The sequence below is a fragment of the Vicugna pacos genome, chromosome 16, assembly GCF_048564905.1.
Source record: "Vicugna pacos chromosome 16, VicPac4, whole genome shotgun sequence".
Taxonomy (NCBI): Eukaryota; Metazoa; Chordata; class Mammalia; order Artiodactyla; family Camelidae; genus Vicugna; species Vicugna pacos.
This window is the reverse complement of record NC_133002.1, coordinates 56,090,037-56,115,426: the sequence shown is the minus strand read 5'-3', so window position 1 is coordinate 56,115,426 and position 25,390 is coordinate 56,090,037. Positions and strand designations below refer to the sequence as shown.

The window sequence follows — 25,390 nt, the reverse complement described above, 5'->3', positions numbered from 1 at the left end:
ATGGAAGCACCCAGGTGCAGACACTGAGAGGAAGCTCACCAGCCAGGCCGATCCCGGGTCTGCAGGGAAGGGCCCCAGGCAGAAGCGGGGACAGCTGTCTTTACCAGCGAGAACCCGCGAAGAGTAACGTGTCATGTGGGGTCCTGGAGGCAGGTGGAGCGTGACGGTGGCGGGATCCAGGTTTGAGCATCATTTGAAGGTGCAGGCAGACTGCAGTCGGCTTTGGGAGATTTTTGTCACCACCCAGCAGGACCCTAGACATCAGACGATGGTTCAGAAAGGACTTGGGCTCTTGGAGCAGGGGCAGGCGACAAAGAGCAAGTAAGATTATTAGGCTCCAATCCTGGCAAAACTCAGCAGCAGGCAGGAAGCTTGCCAGCTACAGAGCTGAGTTGCAGGGACTCATTCAAGCTTCAGAAAAGGACAGATGCCGTTTGGAGAACAGCAAAGAGGGGATGTTGGCTCTCACGTTATTGGACTGGAAACCCCTAAGTGTATTGTGTGTTCAATCAGGGTTGGTCCTGGTGGCAAGAGTAGGGCCTGCAGGGGTGGGTGACCGGGAGTCCAGCATGGAGAGATCTGATGTGGAGGTTGAAAATCTGGCTGCTTCAAAAGCAGAAACTTGCCCGTGTTCTCAAACCATGCCCTGATCCTCGCTGATTATCCTGCATCTGTGTTACAACGAAGCCCACACAAAAAGCACAAGGCGCCTGGTTCAAACCCATTATGGAAACTAAATCGTGCCACGTTCCTGAGATGAATTATCTTGGGGCTCGTTGCATTTGGAATAAAGTTCACGTTCACTCTCCCCGTCCTTCAGAGGAGTCTGGCCACACAGGACTTCTATAAATGTCTTGAACACACGAAGACCTTGCTCACCTTTGGGCCTTTATTCTACCACTTTCCTCGGCACTGAACTCCCCCCCCGACCCCGCCGTGCCCCGATGCTCACTCTCCAAGCTGCTCCTCCCCCTCCTCCCATTCTTCGGATCTCAGGTTCAATTTCGTCTCTCTGAAGAGTCCATCCCTAACCGCCTCTAAGTTAGGTCCTGTCCTGAAGTTCCCCGTCCCATCTCCAAGGTCCGACGTGCTTTGTACTTTTCTGTTGGCTCAATGGGTACCTGTTCAGCAGAGTTTCATGGATCATTTTCCTGCTCTGCACCGTTTCAATCCCTTGCATGGCCCATCCTGAATTGGGTCAGCTGGAATCAGAGGCAACAGGATGACAGCCGTAACACCTGTGAGCTATTTAATGTGTCCTCAAAATTGCCGGTGGCCTGGGACAACCCATGTGCTGCAGACGTGCTGACAGATTCAAGCTGCAGGGGACCCAGGCTGTGGAAACCCAGGTTTACCTAGCTTTGTGGGGTCTGGAGGGGAGTCCCAGGAGTTATCCTTGGCCATCGTGGTAGGGACTGGCTATGCGGGCCTGCCCCAACCCAACGTGGCAGCCCAGGCGGCTCCCCTGGTCAGAGAGAGAGGTCCTCTGTCCTGGCTTGTTGGCTTCTTAGCGTTTCCTGCTCACTTTTATGATGTGTTACTTCGCTCATAAATTGTCTGCCTGTCCCACGAGCCTGGGCATAGCCTCCAGCCCACAAGCCGGACACCTGCATCATTGATTTCACCAGGATATGGGGGCTGTAAACGCTCTGCTGACCTCTGGCGCCTTGAGCCCAGATGCTTCCCGGGAGCGCGAGTGGGTCAAGGAACCCAATGTCTGACTCATGAGCTGTTCAAGGAGCCAGAAAAATCCACTTTTGGACATAGCCTGTGGATAATCCCAAGCTGTTAACAAGAATTAACCCCATGGCTTCTCGGGGGCCAGAGCGAGAGCAGAAAACTTCTCTTGTGAGTCACTGCAAATATTTACCCTCGAAAGTTTGGTTGGGAAATCTCCTAAGCTCTTGGATGTCACTACCCTAGGACTTAAAGGGCCCCTCTGCCAGCCATGGTCAGACGTACAACACGGAAAAGGCAAGGCGATCTCCTGCTTTGAGCCTGGCTAGATCCCCACGCTGCTAGACCCCCAAGAAGAACCCTGGGGCTCGGTCTCCTCCAGGGAGATGGAAAGAGCGGACTTGCTGAGACTCGGGCTCCCCGCGGGACCCAGCCTCCACTACCACATCTGGCTTTCGACTGTACTTCGGCGTCCTGGCTGTGTGTTCGCCTAAAAGGCATTTTCTACCAGGTCAACCCTTTGCCTCTCAGTGGGAGCTTTCATGGGCCAAGTGCTGGGTGTGAAATCCCCTGCCGACCCAGTCCTGTCTGCACTGTCATCCGGATCAGCCCCCAGGGAATGCAGCAGCAAGCGCAAAGCAGCTATGGCTCTGGGCATCCTTCTCCCATGGGAGTGCCTGTTCTTTCCATCCAGCTGCCCATCCTCCCTTCCTTCCAACCAGGGCCGATTGAGAAGGCCACACGGGAAGGTCCAAGCGGGTCTTCTGCCGCCAGTCGCTTGTGGGGACGTAGGCTGTCGGAGGCGCCCGGAAGATTCTGCAGGGAGCAGAGTCACCTTGAGAAGCTGCCTGGCCACGGGATGTGTTTCTCAGTCTGAGTGCCCAGTGCCCACACCTTCCTGGACCTGCCCTCAAATCGAGAACAGGGGTAGAAATAGCTCGTAAAGACCCCGGGCAAGACTTCTTCCCATGGAGCTGGTCCCCTGCAGAGGGCCTAGGTTCCAGCGGACCGTTTTCATTTTGTTTCATGCCGCTGACATTTTGTTTCTGTTTTAAAGAACCGGGTGCCTCCTGGTAGTGGTATATAGGTCTTAACGTATTCAGAGGTGAACTTTTACCCTGTGCTGGAGATTGACTCATAAGTCAAGCAGTTACGTAAATAGTAGGGCTGATAAGAAGATAGCTGAGGCGCCGTTTGAATAAACAGCTTCCTTTAGGGAGGGAACGGCCTCTTGACTGGAGGTGTGGCGTTGAGCTGCGTGGTCAGGTTACAGGCAATGGTCTGGACATGAAGGTCCCCCCCAGACGTAATGGGGACTGTTAGCTTTAGCGGAAAAAAAGAGCATTTAAAGCTTTTGGGGGGGGATGGGGGAGGGGGTCAGTGAGTTTCTCAGAGTCCAGCTGGGGAGAAGTTCAGAGTCACCTGGACACACCTGTCTGGCTTGCAGTAGGCTCTCCTATCCAATCACTGGTAGTTTCAGGGAAAAATGGCTCTTCCTCACTTGTGGCTGGACGTCCACAGCTGTGATGGGAAGAGCAGGAGGGGACAGCAGAACGAGGAAGATAGAATCTGTCACTTCTCCCCCACCCAGTGCCACCCTCGTCTGATCTCTCTCCCTGAGCTAACATCCACTGCTGGCCCCTCCAGCCACCCTCTGACCCTCTCCCCACGCCAGCTTAAAACCACAACTCTAATCATGGGGCCCCTACTTAAAAGCCTCCAGCTGCTCCTAAGACACGCACCAGATCCTTAACATGTGGCTCAGCAATTCCACTCCTCTTAGGTGCCCAGAATAGCAGAAGCAGGTGTTCAGACACCAGCTTGTAGCACCTCGTCACAATAGTGAAAGGTGGAAACCATCCGCATGTCCATCCGTGGATGAGGGCGTGAACGAAATATATGAAAATACTTACTCAGCTATGAGAAAGGGATGGAGTATTTAGACATGATACAATACAGATGAACCTTAAAAATGTGCTACGTGGAAGAAACCACACATGAAAGGCCACCTAGTGTATGATTCCATTTGAATGCTTTCCAGAGTCGGCAAACCCACAGAGACCGAAAGCAGCTTAGTGGTTGCCAGGGGCTGGCGGGGAGGGGATGGAAAATGTTGCCTGATGGGTATTGGGTTCCTTCTGGGGTGATGGAAGTGTTCTGGAACTAGACAGTGGGGATGTTTGCACAATATTGGGAATGTACTAAATGCCACCGGACTGCCCATTTCAAAATGGTTGACATGGTAAATTTTATGCTATGTGACTTTCACTACCATTAAAAAAAAAATCCTAACTGTGTCCTCCAAGGTGGTCTCGCATCAGGCCACGGTCTCCCTGCTCACCCGCCGCCAGTCACGATCAGCTCCTGCTGCAGCCGCTCCCTGCCACAGGGCCCTGCACAGGTTGGCTGTCATTTGATGTGGTCTTCATCTTTGCACCTGGCCAGCTTCCCTCGAGAAATCTTCAAGAACCCTGAGGTCTGGCGTGGCCGTCTTTCTCACGTTCCAGTAGCTCCTGCCCTTCCCCTGTAGAGCAGGGTTCCCTGGAGGTTCTCGCCCCGTCTGTGTTGTCATGCTCTGTTCTTGGTGGCGTCCTCAATGCAGCCCCATTAGTTGTGGACTGATGAATCCCTAAATCGTTTCATTATTGTCACACCAGTGACGCGGGAACGCCCTCCTCGGAGTTTCAAGGCACATGGACCATTCCTCCAGCATCCACCTTTCCGTCTCATACTCATCTAATTAGTGCCCTCTTGTTTCCTTCCCACAGTTCAGAGGGAAGGTGTTTTCCCATAGGAAAACACATACACACACACACACAGGTTATAAATGGTGATTCAGTTCCTGAACTCCCCCACAAGCTTTACGTAACCCGCCAGGTACTTAGATCCTTATAAACTACTCACATCGGAGTTAAATGGGCTTTTGTGAGCACCCAACCTGCCACTTATAACACAGTTTTATAGGAAAATTTGCTGGGAGTTCCAAAAAGGTATAAATGTCTTTATTTCCAAAATGCCATTGAAACTTGGACGCTCCTCTTCTGTTTATGGGCTGTTAGTGGATGAATCTGACTCTTTCTGAGATGCATCAGGGGAGAAGGCGCTGGCTTGAGCTAGGGATTCCAGTTAAAAGGAGAGCGTGTGGGCCCTGCTGGGCTTGGAGGTGGCGATGTGGCCACAACCACGTCTTTGGTGGCAGAGAGAAGACCTTCTGTGACATCCTTCCCTCCTTCGCTGCCTCACCCGCTGTGGTGCCGGCTCTGCGCTCTGCAGACTCTCCCAGGAGGACGGCCGGAGACTCTTCGCAAACAGAGCTGAGCTTCTGGCTTTATTTTCCCCAAACCACATGTCTCCACTGACGCTGTGTGTCCTGTAGGAGAGCCCACCGTGCAAGGGTATAGAGTGGAGCCTTTGTATTACTTTTGCAACTTTTCTATAAGTCTAAAATTATTTCAGAATAAAAAGTAAAAAAAAAAAAAATACAGAGTACCTGGCAGACCGTCCGGACTCTAAATCTTTGCTGAAGCATTCAGTTTGTATATTAAATTATTTGAGAAGTCTTAAAGTAAAGTCACCTATTTAACTTTGAGAGAAAAAAAGGAAAGAATAAAGACATTCTCCCACAGAAGCACAAGAGAACTATCCCATCCTAGAAAGGTAACTTTGACAGAATAAGATTACCCGAGACACTGACCCCATGCACTTTTTCAGATTGTTCCCAGTGTCCTTTATAGACTTGCTTGCTTGCGGTTATTTTGTTTGTTTGTAATGCACCTCATTGTCTTACCTGCTTAACCTCGTGAATGAAAACTATCGCCGACCGTATCAGTAAACAAAGGATGCTGCGGCCATCAAGTCATCAGCCGCTACCCGCCGCCCCCGACGGTGAGCGGAGGGCACTTGGGATGGAGACGAGCAGCACCCCGGCCTCTGCTGCCACCCAAACCGCGCCCCAAAGGGAACTCAGTGTGAGAAAGAAGGGGATGCTGGCCCTGGGTAGCTTAGGTGCAAATCAAAGGAATGATTTCAGTGAACCTAGGATTTTGTACCTTCCCATACATAGAAGAGCAACTAAGTTCCTTAACTTGAGATGTCTGGTTTTCTTTAACAGTAAGTTTTTGATGTTCCAACTACCTGGTCTTTGTGGCAAGACTCCAGTATACCCTGGCTCCTCCCCTGCCTCTTTGGGTCAGTCCCTCTGAGCCATCCGAGAGGGCTCCTGGCTCCAGTCCTCAGAAGGTCCGCGGGATGAAACGTAACTCTCAACTTTTAGGGTGTACTTTTTTTTTTCAGTCAACAACCTCCTTTAATGGAAAGTGGTCCCTGCCTGGTCTGTCTTGGGTGACAGTGACGTTTTTTGAAGAGCCCAGAGAAATGGCTGTTTCCAGGAGGACGCAGTGGGCGAGGAGGCCAGCTCCACAAACTCGCACTCACCCAGGACGGTTCTTCTGAAATCCCAGCTCTGACTTGAACCCCACCGGTCTCTGAGGGGCTCTTCAGTGGTGGACGTGACTCTGCTTTCTTGGTCACGTGGTGGATACGGCTCCTTCCTCTCTTCTTTCTCCTTTTGTGCCCATTTGGAGCCTGTGGTTACGCTCTCCCTTCAGTTTGAACTTGTCCTCCCTTCTCCTCCACTGCTCCATCACCCCTCAGAGGGAGGATAACATGACAGTGTTTAATTCGCCTCCTCCCATGGGGCGGGCTGGGGATTCCGGGCACCTTGGGATTGCCCCCTCCCCCCGGGGCATCCGCTGGAGCCAATTAAAATCTGCATATAATAGCCAAGGAATTCTTTGCTGTTACTGACTTGGTCCAGAAAGGAAAGGACATCAGACATCTGTCAGCGCACTGGGAACCTCTTTTTCTTTTAGAGGTTATTGAACAGCATTAATAATTTTAAACAAATAGGGATCTTTTGCAATGCTGGTGCTAGGTCCTGCCCTTGCAGTGGAAAATTGGTAATAGATGGTTTCATGATTTGAAATATTGCTTATCATCACAAGTTACCCTTCACAAACCAGATTTCAGGAAGATCCACCCTCATTCTGCACCATGTGTGGAGTGTGGTGGGCTGCACTGCACACACGGGTGAACACGCCTTTGAGCTCTGGAATCAGCAGACCTGAACTGGAACTTCAGCTGTGCAACCTACGGGCTGATGAACTTGGGAGAGATATTTGACCCGCTCTCAGCCTCAGTTTCTTCATCTACAAAATGGGTTGATGGCATTTCCTTCCTAGGGGAATTGCCAGAGTCAAACAAAGTGGTGCATGCATGGTCCTTGGCATTGGCTCTGGTGCAAGTGTAGGGGCTGGGTAAGTCCTAATGGTGTTCCCTTTATTCTCGGTGTCACCACCAGACGTTTCTAAAGGAAGTGGCCCTGACTGGGGTGACTACTCTGCCCACCTTCTTGGTGTCATTAAGTAGCATGTGCAAAGCAGCGAGCATAGAACCTCCCAGCTAATGATTACTGTATTGAGAAGCCAAGTTTATTGAGTCATATTTCCCAGTGGCAAAGCTAGCTAGAAAGCAAACCTCAAAATATACAGCACAAGGAAGGAAAAAGATTTCTTTTTCATTAGATTTCTTTCTAGCATCTCGCCTGGTTTTCTTCAGGTCCAGTCTGCACTCAGAGGCAGGGGGCTGTGGGCTCTGGGCCGTGTGCCTTCAGTGCTGTTCAGGCTTCAGAGCAGAAAGTTACCTCACTGATGTAGATGTTCTGAGTCTTGGGGAGGGGCTGCTGTTTGAGGGCAGGGGTTCAGGACTGAGCTTCAGGGCTGTAACTTCCTGTGTCTTGCACCTGCCTCTTTCCCTGTACCCTTAAGAGAAGTCTAAAGAATGATGCTGAAGGATGACCAGACGCTCCAACCCCAGGGTCTTCAGCCACCTTCGTTCGCTCCTGCAGTCAACCCCTGTTGTTGGAAGAGGACTGACCCAAAGGCTCCCTGGTGCAGCCTGAGTCTCCCTGGGCTCCAAGTGTCCTGGCCATCCAGCCGTTAACATCATTGGCTGAGAAGGTGCAAGTGTGTAGATCCCCACGTTTCCCTGCCCGCTTTTCCCAGGGAACTGCCCTGCTAGTCTTTGCCGGCTGAAGAGCTAGCAGAGAGCTCGCGCCCCTGAGACTCCTTCCATTTGCAAAGGAATATTATTCCTCTTTGTTCTGGAAGCCCAGGCTGGTTGTCAGACTGCCTGCCTATTAATGGGCAGCTCTCTCTTCCCAGCCACGGAGGGACCAGTGCATTGTAACTGCGTGCAAACGGCGAGCGATCTCCCATCCGAGCTCAAAGCTCCTTGTTCAGCTTGCATTAGGCGTGCGGTTCAGTTACTCTCCCTGAAGGAGGAGGAGCAGGTGGTGTTCAGCTTTGAACTTGGTCCACATGCCCCCAAGGAGAAGGGAAGGTATAGTTCAGTCTAAACAAGAGAGTAGGGGAAAAGAAGAAAGAAAAAAAAAAATCCCTGTTCTTGAAGTTTCGCGTTGGCCAGGAGCAAGGCAGAGCGGGCAATGTGACAGTGACTGCCGTCGAAGGCTGTTGAGAGCGTATGTTATTCAGCTGCCGAGCCATTCAGCTTCTAAGATCGTGCCCAGAAGATTGTTTTGCGGCTGGAAAAGAAAGGAGCCTTTCAGCCCCTCTCGTTTGGCCTGCGCTACAGTTTTTGCTGAGCAGCCTTTTTGGAGTTTCCTCTTGGCGTGATTGGTTTATGCTGTCCAGATGTGCACAGTGTGACGGTTTTGTGTTCTGGCTCTCCAGATGTGCACAGACAGGAAAATGAGCTCTGGCCAGGCGGGGGTGGGGGGGGCTGTCCCTGCAGCCCACGGGAGTCCGCACAGCCCACAAAGCGGTCGTTGTGCAGGGATCACAAAGCTTAGGGTCTGGAAAAGAGCTTGCAGTTCTCCCAATTTACCCTCCTGACTCGACCACTCCACGGCTCAGGGAGTTGGGACCTGCTGGCTGCTGGTGGATCACCTGCAGCTGGGAGCAGACGAGACCGGAGCCTCGCCAGAGCTACACGAGGGCTGTACCGGTCCGCACGTCTGTTTCATCACTGTGTGCACCTGGCTGTCTCCTAGGTGCTTGGGACCCACAGGGGAACAAAGATTCCTAGCTTGTTCTGCCAGGTCAGATGTGGGATAACAAATGAACCATCAGCACAAAGAATGAGTACATTGTATGGTAGGTTAGAGGGTAGGAATTGCTGTCCGAAGACAAAAAAGGAAGATAGACTGAGTTGGGAAGGGGAGTGCGGGGGTGGTGACAAGGGGATGAGGGTGGATGTCATGGAGAAGGAGGTGATCTTAGTTATCTATCACCGTGTAACAAAACAGCTCAAAGTTTGGTGGCTCAACCCAGTAAACATTATCTCACAGTTTTTGTGGGTCAGGAATCAGAGAATGGCTTTGCTGAGTGTTCCTTGCTCAGGGTCTCCCTTGAGATTGCAGTCAGGAGGTCAGCCGGGGCTGCAGTCATCTGAAGGCTGGACCGGGGCTGGAGGATCCACCTTCACAGCCGTTGGCAGGAGGTCTCAGCTCCTTGTCACGTGAGCATCTTGAGGGTCCTCACCCCACGGCATCTGGCTTCCCCCCAGAACTCACAGTCAAGAGAGACAGACGGAAGCCATGATGTCTTTTCTGACCCAGCCTGGGAGAAGTCCAAAGACTTAGTCTGAAACAAGGTGAAGATGTGAGCCGCAAAGATCTGAGAAGGAATGTTCCAGTAGTCATGCACTAAGGTGGGAGCAGCCAAGCTTGTTTGAGGAAGAGCATGGAGAACAGGTGGCTGGAGGAGGAGTAGCCAGGGGAGGTGAAAGAGAAGAGGTCAGAGGGAGACCGGAGGGCGGGCACGCGGAGGTCACGGCAGGCCACAGGAAGGACTCGGGCTCTGGCTCTGAGGGCAGCGTGCCACTGGGACAGTGTTCTCAGCAGAGAATGACGTCACAAGTGTACAGAGGATAGACCGCAGGGACAAGGGGAGAAGCGAGGAGGCCCGTTAGGAGGCTGTCACTGTCAGCCAGGAAGGAGGCGGTGGGGGCTCCCGCCCGGCGCACCGGCCATTTTCCCTTTTTCTCCCTGATTGATGAGCTGTGGGAAAGGGCTGGGAACCCAACACGCTCCCTCCTGCAGGGACCCACGCCGTGTTCCCCGGCTTATCGCTTACCCTGCGTAGGCTCTGGTTACTGCATCTACGGAATGGAAAATGAACTTACACCTCTAAGTGAAAGAAAGAATAAATGTTTCTAAAGGCACTTAAAACTCTTTAGAAGGAAGTGCCAAAATGCTGGAAAACATTGTAGTGGTTTGCAAAGGTATTTTGCCTGCTGGAGAACAACATGTTTTTGTCTCAGTTCCTCCCCTAAAATGTGGATCCTGCAGAGGGACTGACTGTCAATAAGAAAGTGGAGTGAAAGGGGAGGTTTGGAGGATGAACGCGGGTGTCCTGAGAAAATCCCCTATGCACACCCACCTTGGAAACACCACCCTCCTGCAGGGAAGCCAGTCACACAAATTTGGGGGTTCCCAGTGCATATCAAAGTGATGTTTACACTCTACTGCAGTCTACTCGGTGTGCAATAAATAGCACAATGTCTAAAAAAAAATGAGAAGGTACAGACCTTAATTTAAAAATAGAAAACAGTAATTACAGCAGTAACATGAAAGATCGCTGACCAGGGATCACCGCGGCGCGTACAGGAGCAATGAGAAAGGTTGAAACTTTGCGAGAATCGCCAAAATGTGACACAGAGACACGAAGTGAGCAAACGCTGCTGGAAAAATGGTGCTGATAGGCTCGGTCAACGCTGCAAACCTTCATCTTGTGAAAAAAAAAATGCAGTATCTGCAGAGCGAATTAAAACGAGGTCTGCCTGGACAGAGGTCCGCGCGTATGGCCTAAGGAAACTACCAACCACCCACGTGCCAAGTTCGCGGGAGGTGAGAAGGCAAAGCCCCCGTCATCCAGCGCCCCGGGTGATCCTCTCCTGGGGTCTTACCCCGCCGCCTGAGCTATTGATGTGAAGCCCAAAAGCAGACAAGCCGAGCTGTGCTCCTAGAAGTGGGGCCAGGGCCGTCAGCAATGAGCAGGAAGCCAGGATGGAGGCGCTCTTGGGGTGGTGGTAATGTTCTGTTTCTCCACCTGGGTGTGGGTTTCATGAAACTCGTCGAGTTTCTGAACGTTCATCAGCCAGAACACGTGTGAGCTCTTCTCTGCGGCAATAAAACATTCCTTAGGGAAAGGCCAGGGGAAGTTCTTCTTTTCCCCAAAGTCTGCCCCCCACCCAGGACCTGAATTCCTACCTTTAAAGAGTCCCTAGATTCTGCGCAAATGCGTTGTTTTTAAAATTCCAAATATGGGGAGAATTAACCGGTAAATTGTTGCTCTTGGCTATAGGCACCTTGTATGGATTAATAGATAGGAGGGCACAGCTTAGTTTTGCCCCATTTGGGGACTTGATGTAAACAGACTCACATGACGTTTTAGTGTTTTGTGTCTAGCTTCTTTCACTGAAGTCTTGTCTCTGAGACGCCTCGCGGTGTGGCTTGTCACTGCGGATCGTGTGTTCCCATTGCCATGCGCGGAATTCCACGGTGGGAACAGAACGCGATGTATTTATTCATTGTGCCTTGGATGGGCGTTTGCTTAATTTCCAGTTTGCGGCCGTTGAGCCACTGTGAACCTCCTAGTACACGTCTTTTAATGAGGATGGAAGCTTATCACTCTTGGGTACATACCCCCAGGCACTTGAAGGCAGCCTCACACCTAGCTTGGGCATGGCCTTACTAGGAGACTCAGCAGGTAAAGGTCCCCGGGGCGCCCCTCGGGGATTTGGAGGTCTGTAGCTATCTTGTCATAGGCTTCTCGACATCCAGGCAAGGAGCGGTGTGCAGGGGTGGCCGTGTCACCCTCAGACACCACCCTGCCTTGTGGCTTGAGCTCCTGGGGCTCCTGCCTGCCCACGATGGGGAGGGAGGCCCGCTTTCAGGGAACGGACGGGCCATCTCGTCTTCCCAGCCCGTGGCTGTCAGCCTCCCGGAACAGAAGGAAGGGGTTGGGGAGGGTCCCTTGCGTGCTAAGCTAGCGCCTCTGAGCAGGGAGGGCCGGGCAGCCCTGCGGGGAGCACCCAGCCCCTTCCCACCTGGAGGCTCACCAAATACCTCGACAAGCAGCCCGAGCGGGAAGCTGGTGATGTCATCGCCAAGCCCGAACAATCCGGCCTTTCAAGGCGGGATGATAACAATCAAAACAGTATGTAAGGGCCTGCCACACAAGAACACACACGCTCGTCACACATGGGAGGGTCTGAACCCCGGGGTGAAGCGGGGCTTGTCAGGGATGGGCTGCTCTCCTTTCATAACCCCCGGCCGGCCGGAGAACGTAGCCTGGATAGAGGGAGTGAGCAAGGATGCTCGCTTACCAGCTTTCAGAGAAACCCATGGCTCTCTCCACCACCTCCCCAGGCCGCCTCACCTCTGACCCCAGAACTCACCCCTACACGGAGCAATGATCTGTGGTTGGGGTTCAAGCAGGAGTGTCCCACTGCACAACTCCAGGGGGTGCCATTCACAGAGAACACAGTGCACCCCCAGAACTGCACAACACTGAGGTTCCAAAGCTACTGCCGTCAGAATGAGGGAGCGAGGGTCTGGTGGTTCTCGCGTGCTGTTTCCACCTTGATCCCTAGGAATCTGTCTTGCTACAGCTAAGCTCCCTGGAAGACAACTCCACTGAGCCTAGAGACTCTCAAATAAGGTGCATGAGATCAGATGTTTCTCTGGCTCAGAGATGCCAGAGAATGAATGAGGTGTTCAGACTCCGTTAACCTGGAGGTTGCTCGTTAAAATCTTCCCCCATCTGGCCTGCTCTCCTAGTCTACCAGAGCGGGCCAGAGCCTTGGCTCCCTGGGCAAGCAGGCAAAAGGCAGCACCTGCTCCTCTCCTGGGGATTTGAGCCCAGGGAACCATCTCTGTCCACGATGCTTTGATGGGTCTCTGTGAGCCCCGGGAAACTGAGGCATATAGAGTAGTGGTTAAGAGTCCCCGCCGTCTCTTCCCAGCTGGGTCACCTGAGGACAAGTCCCTTAACCTCCTCGTGTGTCAGTTTCCCCATCTGTAAAGTGGGGACAACCGTGATAGAAGGCACGTGTGCGGTGGTGGTGAGGACGAAGCGTGTTGCTACGTGTAAAATGCTTACAGCCACGCCTGACACTCAGTAACCCTCCTTAACCGGCAGGGATGATTACCGTCATTTTTATTCTAGCCGGAGGACCTTGGTCTCCCTCCGCCGGGCGTGGCTTCATGAAAGACAAGCCGGTTTCGGCCGCAGGTTGTTGGAACGGGGTCTGTGCTGCTCGGGGCACACGCTTTGTGCTGCTGCCGCCGCCGCCACTCGCCAAAAATCCTTCCCCAAGCTCAAGGCCTGAGACTTTCTTTAAGTGAAAGGTCTGAGTGGAGATGCTAAGGGATAGATTTCAAGGGGACCCCCTCCGGGGGTCAGCCTCCAGAGATGGGTGGCGACCCCTGGGGTGGAACCCCATCTTGGCCTTGGGAAGACCCCTGGATTGGGGCTGGAGCATTTAGCACTTGTCCCAGAAAAGCCGGCAGACTCGGCTATGCACCGGAAAGGTTCTTAGAAGATGACGCCGGGAGGGAGGGCTTCGACTCCAAAGCGTTTTCTGTTTTCATTTGTGCCTTGGCTTTAAGCTGGGGAAAGGGCGGGAAAGGCAGACCTGACCGCCCGCCCTGCTCTACCATCTCACACTGTTGCCTACATCATCCCTTCTTCCTGTAGGAAAAGTATCTCCCCAGCTCTCTCTGGCTATTCAAAGGCTCCCCATCCTTCAGAGTCCATCTTGAGTGTCACCTTCTCCATGATGTGTTACCAGATCACCTTTCTCTGCCAGAATCATTTCTCCCCAGAGGCTCTGCGCTTCTCTTACGAGCTACGGCAAGTTCTGTGCAGTCCTGTGGTTATTTGTATGCGGGTCTCTTCATCCTCTGCTAGATTGTAAACTCCTGGAAGATGGGGGCTCTTCCCAACGCCTTCGTGTGCCGCTGAAGCTCTCACACGTGACCAGGGCTTAGTGGTGGATTCTGAAGTCACCCCTGAAAAAAGTGTCCCCACTGGCCATCAGCTGCTATTTCTAGCCTTGGTTCTGACTGGGGTTGGAGGGGGTGGGTATCACAGAATCTGGAAGGCTGGTTAGTGTGAGTTGGAAAAGAAATTCGTGTGAGGTTGGAAGGGTCACCCGGCTGTGGGGGACAGGGGCCCTGAGTGTCCGTCTCAGTGTTGCCTCATTCAGGAACTTCGGGCAGTTTCAACAGTAGCCACCCTTTAAGGAGCGTCCACCCTGCGCTCTGAGCCGTGCCCAGCGCTTCCCGGCGACCGTTCCCCATCAGCAGAAGAACCCTGAACCCTGAGGATTTGATGCTCGATTTACAGGCTGAAGGCCAGCTTCCTCGTGGTGCACCTGCGGTCCCACCCGGGTCTGTCTGGTTTACCCCCTGCAAGTCACGCCGCCTGCAAAGACACTGAACTTCCCCTCGCTTTTGTTCTTCTGCTATCAATGAAGGCGTTGAACAAGGGCCTGTGAAGCCCAGTGAGTGTTCTCTGACTTTTAACTCTGGGGCGGAGAAGGAGGAAGAGGCAGAAAATGGGAAGGTGCAGCCTAGCCCCCAGGAGCCGTCACTGCCCGTGACCACCCCCTGCCCTTAACCCTCCCTCCTCCCTCCCCTCATCTCCCCCTACGCTACTCCCCTCCCTGCCCCTGCTCTCCCATGGATGGCCTTTCCTGGCCCTTCTCACAGGCTCCCCTCCCTCGTTACTCTTAGTCAGGCCCAGGGACAGGTCACCGTGGGGCCTGGCTTGTCACCAAAGGGCAGGGACGCTCTTTTGCAAAGAGCCCTTCATTCCCACTTGCCTCTCCCTGCTGCTGACCTGCCGACGTCCAGACTGGCCATGGCGTCTCTCTGCTCCTCTGCCAGGAAGACCAAAGCACAGAAGACAGCAGCCTGGAATCTTCCAAACAGCCAGGGTTTGGGTTTTTCCTCTTGCTTTTGAATCCTGCTTGGAATCTTCATAGCCCGTCCTGGAAAGGAAGCCTCTCATTCGGACTTTCCCTTCCCAAATGGAAATTATGGAGGGGACAGGCCAGCAAACCCCATGACCCAGGGATGCCGGCAGAGTGTCCATCAGTGTGGAGGTGACAGGGAGAGCACAGTAGGGCTGCAGGAGGCAGTGAGCACGGCTGGAGCCCCTCTCCGCCCCAGCGCCTTGGCAGACTGCACGCTGCCCTCTTTTATGGCGTCCCATCCCTGCCAGCCGTCTAGGCCCTCACTGCTCCTAAGTCAGCTCTGAGCTCGCGCTTCCTAGAGACCAGCCCTGCCAGCCTGAGCCCGGGCTTCCCTTCTGCTCCTTCTCACCTGGACGCACGGTGGCCATCACCCCCTATTGCTTTTGTTGATATGTCCTGTGTCCCCAGTGACCCTCCGCCTTGATGCTTCTGCTCTGTTTCCCAGGATGCCCTCCCGCGTTCCGCCTGATGCGTTCGCAAGTGGCCGCTGGTGTCCTCCCAGCAGGGGCCGCCCCCAGGATGCTCCTTCGTTCACTGTTTGACCAGCATAGCACGGGGCTCCTGAGTTGGAGGCGGGCAAAGTCCCCATCCTCATCACCTTTGATGACTTCTTAGGCCAGTGGTTCTCAATGTCGTCTGCACGCCCCTAAAACCTGCAGACCCAGGGCCTGACATCATGACAATCCTTCAGAATCCAACCCCCCAACCCCAAAAGGATTTAATTCACATTCCTGAGCTGACGCAAGTGCAAAGCAGAATAGAGGGCATGGAGGGGTCTGAGCCCTTCCCTTGGGCTGAGATGCACTGCACGCAGTGGCCAAGGGAACGCAGTGGGCCAGTGTGTGTGAGGGGAGAGCCGAGTTGAGGAGGGACACGTATGAAGGTGGGAAGGGCAGAGAAGCTGTGGTCCAGCCCTCGCCGTGGGCTGAGGGAGCCCAGAGGGACGCAGGAGGGACTCCACGACAGCCCAGTGAGGTGGCGCCCTGCTGAGAAAGGCTGGCAGGATCCTGAGGGTGCGGCACCTGGTTGGGCGGGCCGCCCCGCGCCAGAGCCGGGGCAGGGCCGAGGGAGCGCGTCTTGCCAGGGACAGAAGAATAGGGTTTCTGTGCTGCTTATCAGGATGGTGGCTCCTGGACAGGATGTGGAGGAGGCTTCCACTACCCGCCTGGTTGGAAGGCTGCAGTCAGCCCCGAGTCATGGTGAGGACTTTGAACATGGGAGCCCCACCTGTGACACGCTGGGGACGATGGGCGGCCAACTCCGAGGTTAGGTTTGGGGTGAGTCGTGTGCCTGCCTATGAACACGAGGCACAGGTGATGGCAGTGGTCAGCAAGCCAGCCACAAATTGCTGTTTCCACGTCAGACAGGGGACATGAGACCTGGCCAGGCACGTTGACCTCCCCCATTGAAAGAAAACTTGGACTTTAGCAAAAAGTCAGGGAACTGGTCACATTTGGTCAACCATTTAGGAACAGCGAGGGGATAGTTAAAAGGTTTGGAGGAAAAGGACCCTGCTGTGAGGGTTGGTCCAAGAAGGCAGGGCAGAGGCTGATGAAATATTGGAAATATTGGCAAGAATTTGCCCTTAAGGTTCACTTCGTCAACAGAAATATATTTTAAATGCTCCCCTCTTACTCCTGGAATAAGAGCTCAGGGTCAGCTTGGGCTAGAGAGGTGATAACAGAAGCTTCTAGAAGAAGCCTTAGTGGGGAGGGTTATGCTCAGTGGTAGAGCATGTGCTTAGCATGCACGAAGTCCTGGGTTCAATCCCCAGTACCTCCATTATAATCAATCTATCAATCAATGAATCTATCAACCTAATTTACATCACTCCCCGAAAAGCTTCTGCTTCCTGAAGCTGAGTCCGTCATCTTGTTGATACTGATGGTCCTACATCAGCTCCATCGTCAGCTCACACCGAAACCTCCGTGGTAACACTCACCCCCAGCCCACAACAGACGTTGATCAGGTCCTCACCACACGCCAGCTCCTGTGAACTAAGGGTTTAGTGGGCCCATCCCAGGTCATCATCCCGGTACCCCTGTGAAGAGGGCAGGGAGGTTGTACTGTTCTTTGAATTTTACAGTGGGGGAAATGGGAGATTGCACAGCCAACACATCAGGGGCCCAGGAGTTGGACACAAGAAGCTTAAACTTCAACTACTGTATGCATGGGGGGCGAGGACCTCAGGAGGGGTGGAATGCTTGAGGCCCAAGGTTGTGGTTCCATCTTGTCAAGATCTTTCTGTGCCACTGAGGCATTTGGGCATGAGTCTTAACCGGAGCCCATGGGCCTAATCAGGCCCACCATCTGTTTTTGTAAATAAAGTTTTATTGGAACTCAGCCATGCCCATTTGTTTACATATTGGCTGCTCTCCCACTTCAATGACAGAGTTGAGTAGTTGCAACAGAGACCCAATGGCCCTCAAAGGCTCAAATATTTACTTTCTGGCCCTGTTGGCTGCCCTCTGGCTCCTGGGACGAGGTCAGAGCAGGTCTGAACTCCTCCCTCACTAAGAAGTAAAGGAGAGAGCTGCCTTAGGTAGCCTAGGCAGGGGTGCCAGTCACCTTGCGGGGACAGGTCAGCACACACTGAGCAACACAGCCAAGGGCCCTGTGTGGGCATGCCACGGCGTCTTCTTGTCTGCCCACTTCATTTCATGAACACTTGTGCCTGGAGTTGGGGAGATATTCTCAATGACTGTCGTCCCTAAGCCACCAGAACAGTTCCTTTATCAAAAACCTAATAATAATTTTTCAGATGCCATCACTTTGATGAGCTGATGGGTGGATGTTGAGGGGAGACACTGTAAAGTTGTCAAGAAGGGACAGGATGTGAGTGAATTAAATGAACCACACGCAAGCCACATGTAAGTCTAAGATGCTAGCAGCATCAGTCTCTTCCTAAGCGTCTTCTTGACCCAGGCAGGTGCCAGGTGGATGCTCCCTCCCCAAATGTCCGGAGCTGTGAGTCCCATATGAAGTGAGTCCCATGTGAAGCATGCATACGTGTGTGACCTGGGGGAAGAAAAGCAAACGCAGGCTGAGATTCAAGCCCTCGAACAAAATGAAGATGAAGTATTAACCACTGGGGATTATCGCAGGTCTTCTTGCTGGAGGACAGAACAGGAGGCCGTGGCCAGAGCTGGCTTCGTGGAAGTGTGAGGCCCTTGGGGCGGGTGAGCAGGCAGGGAGGACAGGGTGGAGCCGGCTGCAGGTTGCAGCGCTCCCTTGCCGCTGTCCAGAGCTGATGGGTGGGTTCTTATGGGCAGAAAGGTGGATGGACGTGAGCGAATTGACCGGAAAGCCAAGTGACAGTGGAGTAGCCCTTTTCTGTCCAAACCATCCACATCTCCCTTGGGCCACGTTCTGACCTTGCTTGCCAAGTGGGACCCACATCTCAGGCCCTTGAGATCTTTGGTGATCAGGTGGGCCCTCTGTGGTGGGAGTGGGGGGGCGGCTACCCCATGGAGCTGTCCAGCCAAGGTAGATCTGGTCCAGGGAGATACTCTAAAACTGCCTTCCCACTGCATTCAGACTGATTCTGTTCCCCCCACATTGTGCCTTTCCTTCCTCTGCACGTGGACAGTTAAGTCACAGTAGCTTCCTGCATGCAGAACGAGGGTTCTTAATTTATGTGCATGCCTGGGGACCTCCCGGGGTGGGGGTCACTTGTCGCCTTGGTCCCCACCTCATTCTCTTTCTCCCTCCCCTGCACTCCAATACCTGGTCTGTGGGCAAAGCAGGCTCTTAAGGCTTGGCTCCCACCAACTGACCGATTCACACAGCCCAGCCCCTCAGTGTCCTGCCGAGGCAGGAGGAAGAGGGTCACATGAGCTCCACAGGGGCCCCGAGAAGTGCCGTCCGGTGCCAGGCCCGCATGGAGAATCCGCAGGGAAGCCAAGCCAGGCCCAGATCTGTCAGAGTCTGCATCAGGACTTCCTTGTCCCTTTTCTGAAGCTGCTTCTCGACAGAATGTGACACATCCACCTCCGTGCCGTGAGGGAATGGGAACCAGAGTTCTGCAGACCGCATCCTCCGTGCTGGGACCTTATAGGCATCCAGCTGGTCTCTGGGTCACAGCGGCCCTTCGCGGTTGGTGTTATCCCATGTAACCCCTCCCGTGTTACATACGAGGATCTGAGGTGTCACAGTTCAATGACTAGTGCAAAGTTGTGCAGCCTCGTGGCAGAACTCGGGTTATCATAGCACCCAGCCGCCGTTCTCTGCTGTGCTGTAGTGCCAGAAACTTGATGCGTGTCCAGAGACCAACGACACTGTGAAGGGTTGAAGGGGGAGGGGGTCTGTGTCACCCCTCCCTCTCCTTGTGTTCCCCGCCTGCACACACACCCTAACCTTTCTCCTTCCTCCACCTCTCACAGGGCTCCCCCTGGACCTCTGACACCATAGGATGGCGCTGGACTGAGACCAGGGGTCCCCTGTCCGTGTAGGTGCTCAGTTTGGACAACTGCTTTCATGTGTCTCCTTGGTCTTTCAGGAATCTAGCCATTGGAATTGGGATCCAGAATTTCCCCGAGGGCCTCGCTGTCAGCCTCCCCTTGCGAGGGGCTGGCTTCTCCACCTGGAGAGCCTTCTGGTAAGTGCTCCAGACCTCGGCTGCCAGAGGCCAGGGTCGTGTCTGAAGTGGAGCTCAGGGCACTCCTCCTGCAGGCTTCTTTCTCCAAGAACAATCTCTTCCGACCTGGGAGTGAACCTGGAGCTTCTGGAAACATCCATAGTCTGGTTGAATTCTGCACCCCCAAGGCCAGGAGAAACCTCAAGAGACTCATCTCTTGATCTTCTGCCCAAACGACCGTGTTTCCTATTTTCAAAACCCCTCTGTGGGTAGCGGCGCTATGCCCACTGTGTCGTGGTTTCTCCCTGCTGCGTGGGAAGAAAGGAGGTAGGCCTCCTCTCTGCTCCACGTGTCACATGCCTCCGGTCCCCGAGAGCCATCACATTAGCTCCTGTCATGACCTTGTCAAGGTGAAGACCGGAATTGTGTCAACAACATCCGGGCAGAAGATGCCCGTGGTCCTTGTACTTCGTGTTTTCATAGCCCCCAAAAGGCTTTCCAGTCTTTTCCTTAATTTTACCTTTGTAAAGACCGGTAAGATGAGTCCCCAGTTTTCAGAGAAGGCAGTCACGGCCGCGAGTGTCAGCTGATCAGCTCAGGTCCCCTGGCTCCTCAGTGGTGGTGCCGAGGCTGCAGTCTTCTGCATCTTAACTCAGGATGCAGAGCCTCAGAACACCTCTTTATCAAAGCAATTGCCACTGTCAAGTGTATATTGAGGGCATTAAGGGATGGCGAATAACAATGATTAAAAAGTGTCTTCCATTTCATAGGGCCTGATGCCTTACAAGTTCTTGTGCATACTGAAATTATTTTATTTCCAGCCTCTATTATCTCTCTCCCCATCATTGGAGACTACAGAATAGAGGTTTTGGGTGATGGCAGAGCAAGATGGCCTTAGGGATTTTTTTCAGTGGTAGTTCTGTGAGTCTGAAAGCTGTGACTGTCATCTCATAGAGGACCAGCTCCACAGGCAAGGAGGGGAGGGAAGGGGACACCTGTGGTCAATGTCCAGGCCCTGAGATTAAACTTTCTGTGTAATCGTACACACTCAGGAGCTGCAAAGTCTGCTGGCTGTTGCATGCAGGCGTGGAGCCTGGAAGCAGTGGCCCCTAGGAGGATGCTACAGAGCAAACAGTGTCTCCCCCTTGCCCACCGTCAGCTCCTGGCCGAGGAGAAGCAGGGAGGGGGTGGGAGTTCACAGTCCTCTTCTGTCTACTGGGGAAGCTGGGAGGGGAGTTGTCTCTCATTTTACAGATGAAAGGACTGAGGCTCTGAGGCAGCATATCTTGCCAAATGCCCCCAGCAAGGGACAGTGAGAAGGACATCCCAACACCTTGTCTATTGGTGTTCGCCCCGTGCAAGTGTCTTTCGATGGTGAGGGTCAGTCGTGGGGTTCAGGTACTGGCTTATCTGCTGCCTCTGAATTCTCAGTGCTCATGTGGGCTGTGGTTTTAGTCAGCGCTCACGTGAGCTCAAGCTACAGAAACCCACTCTCACTAGCTCAAATAAAGGGATTTTTCAAAAGGTGAACTCTCACCTGAATCCAGGATGCAGGTAGTGGGGCCAGGCCCTCACTACACACATGGCCAGGTGTGTCCACCTTCTAGGCAGAGGTAGGCTGGTGCGTCTCCTTCAGAGGGCTGTAGTTGTGGCCGGAACCCCCAAGCATACCAGGCACAGCTGTCCTTGGGAAATGTCCATACCACTCCTAGTCAGTGTCGCATCCTTCAGAAGACAATGTAGGCATCAACCAGTGAATGGATGCGTAACCCGTGGTGTAAACATACAACGGAATATCGTGCAGTCGTAGAAGGAATGAAGTTCTGATACACGTTACGACGGGGATGCACCTTGAAAACATGATGCGACGTGAAATAAGCCAGCAAAAAGATCACATGTTGTATGAGTCCATTTATAGGAAATATCCAGGATAAGCAAATCCATAGAGACAAAGAGGACTGGACGAGTGGTTGCCAGGGGCTGGGGGTGGGGAGGGTGGGGAATGGGAGGAATGGGGAGTGGCTGCTGGAGGAGATGGGGTTTCTTTCTGGGCTGATGAAGTGTTCTGGAATTAGATCGTGGGGATGGTTGCACAACCTTGTGAATATACTAAAAACCACAGAACCGTACACATTAAATGGAGAGGTTGGAGAGCCATTTGGTATGTGAATTGTATCTCAATAATGCGGTTATTTTTAAACAGACAATGTGGGAAACTGAAAACTAAAACAAACCTGGGAAGGGGGTGTCAACTGTAACTGCATAATAGGGAAGTGGGGAAGGAGAACGAGGTGGTTAAAAACAAAAAAAACAGTGAAGCGCTTTTGCACGGCCACGCCAGATACGCTGTGGGAGAAAACGCATCCGCTTTCCGGAGTTGAGTCACAGCCTGTTGAGCGTGTGCTTGACCCTCGCCATGGTGGCATGTGTGTCTGTCCTCTCCGTAGGTACGGGCAGCTGAGCGGCATGGTGGAGCCTCTGGCCGGGGTCTTCGGAGCCTTTGCCGTGGTGCTGGCGGAGCCCCTCCTGCCCTACGCGCTGGCCTTTGCTGCTGGCGCCATGGTCTATGTGGTCATGGACGACATCATCCCTGAAGCTCAGATCAGGTTGGAGAGCGTCCCCTCCCTCCTCTGTCCCCGTCCCTGTCCCAACCCGGGCCCCAGCCTCTGGATCTGCCCTTTCTTTACATGCTATTCTTTTCTTTACTTACACCCCTTTCTGTCCCTCCCCAAGATCATCCCCGACGGCTCTTCAGCTGGACTCTTTGAAACTAAAGGAGGAGTGGCGGGCAGGTGGGTGGAGAGTCAGACCAGGGGATGTTAGGTCTGTACACCCCGCCCTCCACCCCCAATCAAACATGATTATTTTCATATATTCTCTCTGTCTCTCTTGAATGAGGGAGAGATAGGGTCTAAAGTATTAACCAAAGCTACACCTCCAGGTTCTTAGTGTCCAGCTGGAGGTCAAGTGCCGGGGGTGGGGGAAGCTTCTCTGTGTTTTGTGTTAGTATTTATAGCAGAAAGATTTTGAGGCTAGTTTACAAGGTCAGATTAAATAACAGCTTCAACAAATAATGGCCACTCTTCATTATTCAAGTGTGGATTCCAGAGCCATGATAAGTGACCTTGAGTAAGTTACTCACTTCTCTATGCCTCAGTCTCCCCGCCAGTCACATGGTGGTAATAATAGCACTGATCTCATGTGTTTATCCTTTGGGATTACGTGAATTTTAGTCAGTCCGCCTGGCATATAGTAAGACCAAATAAATGTGACTTGTCAATATTATTATTATCTATTATTAATAGTAGGAGTATATTTCTATTGGAATTGGACGTGGGGGAGGATGCTTTCATCCTGGACAGTGCCCCCCAGGGCATTAAGGTCTTCCTTTTCTCGCTTTCCCCCTCTCCTAGCGGCAATGGGAAGCTGGCGTCCTGGGCCTCCGTCCTGGGATTTGTGGTGATGATGTCGCTGGACGTTGGTCTGGGCTAGTGCTGAGATGCGCCGGACCCCAGGAAAGGCAGCTCGAGGAAACGGCCCCGGTTGGCTTCTGCAGGACCACAAGCCTCTTTCTTCACGTTAAGACGTTTTTCCTTTCTCTCCTTTTCATCTCATTATCCTGATTGACTCTGATTAGAATGTGACCAATTTTTAGTTTTCTTTTGAGGGAGATACTGGTTTTATTTGCAATTTCAAGTTGTCACGGAACTATAGATTTTTGCTTGGCCACTAAATGGAATCTTTCTTCGATGGAATTATCAAAGACAGAGATCAGGGAAATCTCTGCTTTCGTATCTTCAATCTCCCTCGCTGGACTCAGTGGCAGCTCCTGAAGGTCACCTACAGAAGCGAGCTGCCAAGAGAGAAGCCTCTAAGCATCTTTGCCTAGTGACTTAGAGCAGAATGGCCAGGACAGCTCTCATCTGTCCCTCCTGATCTTTTACCATTGATCTGCTACCCATGCAGCCTGGAACCGGAGCATCTTGGACAGAGCAACCTACTTTCCAGACCCCGAGGAGGAACATATCTTCCTCTACCTCCCTCCAGGGAGATGCTATATGGAAGGAGGCACAGACAAAAGGAAGAAAATCGGCTAGTTTTTCTCTTTCTCTTTCTTTCTTTTTTTTTTTTAAAGGCAAAGATAGACACTATTGAAGTTTAAGGGAATCAGGACAACTGTGAACACACAGTGAGCCCTGTGAAAAGAGGGTTAGAGTGGAGCTTTGATCAGAGACCTCTGCTCTCTATGAATTTGAAGAGCAGATTGGTTTGCCATGGTTTCCAAATCCCCCAGGTGTGGATTTTGATGAGTTTATAGCCTTCCTTTTTCTAAGAGACTTGAGGACACCAGCAAACTGCTAGAATTCAAACCCTTCGTGTACTTATGGAGGGAGCCACTGAAGTTACCTTAAGTGAATGGAAGACATTTGGAATCTGCACAGGGTCCTTCTCCATTGACCATGTGGCTACTTGTGACCTGACCCAGAATTCTTAAGCTGCAGCAGATTTTGCTGGATTTTGGCCAGAGAACTCAGAATGAGAGAGGAAAAGGAGTAGGAAAAGAAGAGGTGGTTTGTTTGTGTTTTTTTTTAACATTTCCCTTTTAAAGTAAATTGTAGCCCACTCATCTTTCTAAAATGACCTAACAGAATGACTTGAATGAGACTAGAAGCCAGTTTACATCTTCCTACACGTAGCTTCTTCAGCAGGGGTGACATAACTTGTCTGCTTCGAGCGTAGCTAAGGCCTGCCGTCCTCCCTGGTCGAAGGAGCATGTGGGACCTTGAGTGGGCTCCGCCGACAAGGCAGGCAGCCCAAGAGCCAGGTGTCCAGATGTTGTGTGATCGATGCCCGCCCTGCATTTACACACTTAATTGCTTCCAAGTGTGAATACACTGTTCTGTGAATGCCCTAAGACCTTCTGCTGGATCTCTGTATGTTCTTCCAGAGCACTGATGATCAAAATTGAAGATACATTCAGAGGTTTGATTGGTAGAGATTCATTGGTTTGGTGGTTGGCATACATGTATCTTAATGTCTTCGTATGTAGTTCTACATAATGCAGACTTCTTTCTGATGGACAAGACCTCAAAACTGTGATTCATACCAATAAAGAGGATATTGTTGTGGATGACCTACCTGTACTATGTTCAGTCCTTCTCAGAGATGCTTCTTTCCAGGCTGGACAAAAATAAGAGCAAACTAAAGTTAGTCTTAACATCTCTCCTACCCAACGCCAATAGAAACAAAGGAAAGAGCTCAGAAGAGAAGGGCTAGCTAGATTCATGGTGGCAAAGGACATCATCTAATTCCAGTTTACCTAGACAGAGAATTTAATGGAAGATGAACAGGGAGCTTATAGGATCTATAGAGAATCAGGCTTGAAAATGGGTTGGCTTCAAGAAAATGAGAGGTCTGGGATGATGGCCCAATCACATCTCAAAAACAGCTTGATTTGGATGCCATGGTCCCTAGATACTGGACGATTACTCAGACCACTGCCTGTTGATGCTAACACCACCACCCTGGGAAAGAACTCTAAACTGACCCTGATTCTTTGTGTCCTGGCTTCACACTTGAAGTTCTGAGCAGGAACATCTGGCTAGCAGAGCTTAGATCCTGTGCCCATGAACTAGCTGGTCTTGCCTTCTTACCAAGACTCACATAATAATGGATTTTCCAGTTTCTGGAATGAGTTTCAGATGGTGGTGAGCCAAAACAAGAAAGAAATTAGGTTTATTACAATCGCGCTCTTTTGCTGTTCAACATCTACATACACTGTGACTCCTCTGTTTTCTCTTTGGGAAAAAGCCTTTCTGCTTTGATAATGGAGCTCTCCATGCAGTTGAACCTTCATACTTCCTCTTTACAAAGAGAGCTTCTCCAGTGGCTAGCTGGCCCAGTGGTGGAGCATCCCTTTCTTGGATTCAGAAACTCTAACCTGGTAGAGTCCAGCCCAGGAGAGAGAGAGTCATTTGGTAAAATGGAGGTGGCACCATCCCCACTCTCCCTTCTTCTAGATCTGCTTAGTCTGACAATGAGAGAAATCACATCACATATGGATCACTCATTCTG

General features: G+C 52.2%; 1 protein-coding gene across 21 annotated transcripts in view; it reads left to right on the top strand.

The window, feature by feature from the left end:
* The window catches only part of SLC39A11 (solute carrier family 39 member 11), a 348,535-nt gene extending 324,086 nt beyond the window's left edge, over positions 1–24,449 (top strand). For all 21 annotated transcript variants that reach the window (XM_072939515.1, XM_072939516.1, XM_031685688.2 and 18 more), the window contains 3 exons: positions 19,238–19,336; positions 21,763–21,921; positions 22,729–24,449. In XM_072939515.1, the coding sequence (XP_072795616.1) occupies positions 19,238–19,336; positions 21,763–21,921; positions 22,729–22,807 (337 nt within the window). In that variant the 3' untranslated portion in view covers positions 22,808–24,449. The remainder of the gene's footprint in view (positions 1–19,237; positions 19,337–21,762; positions 21,922–22,728) is intronic.
* The last annotated feature ends 941 nt before the right edge of the window (positions 24,450–25,390 follow it).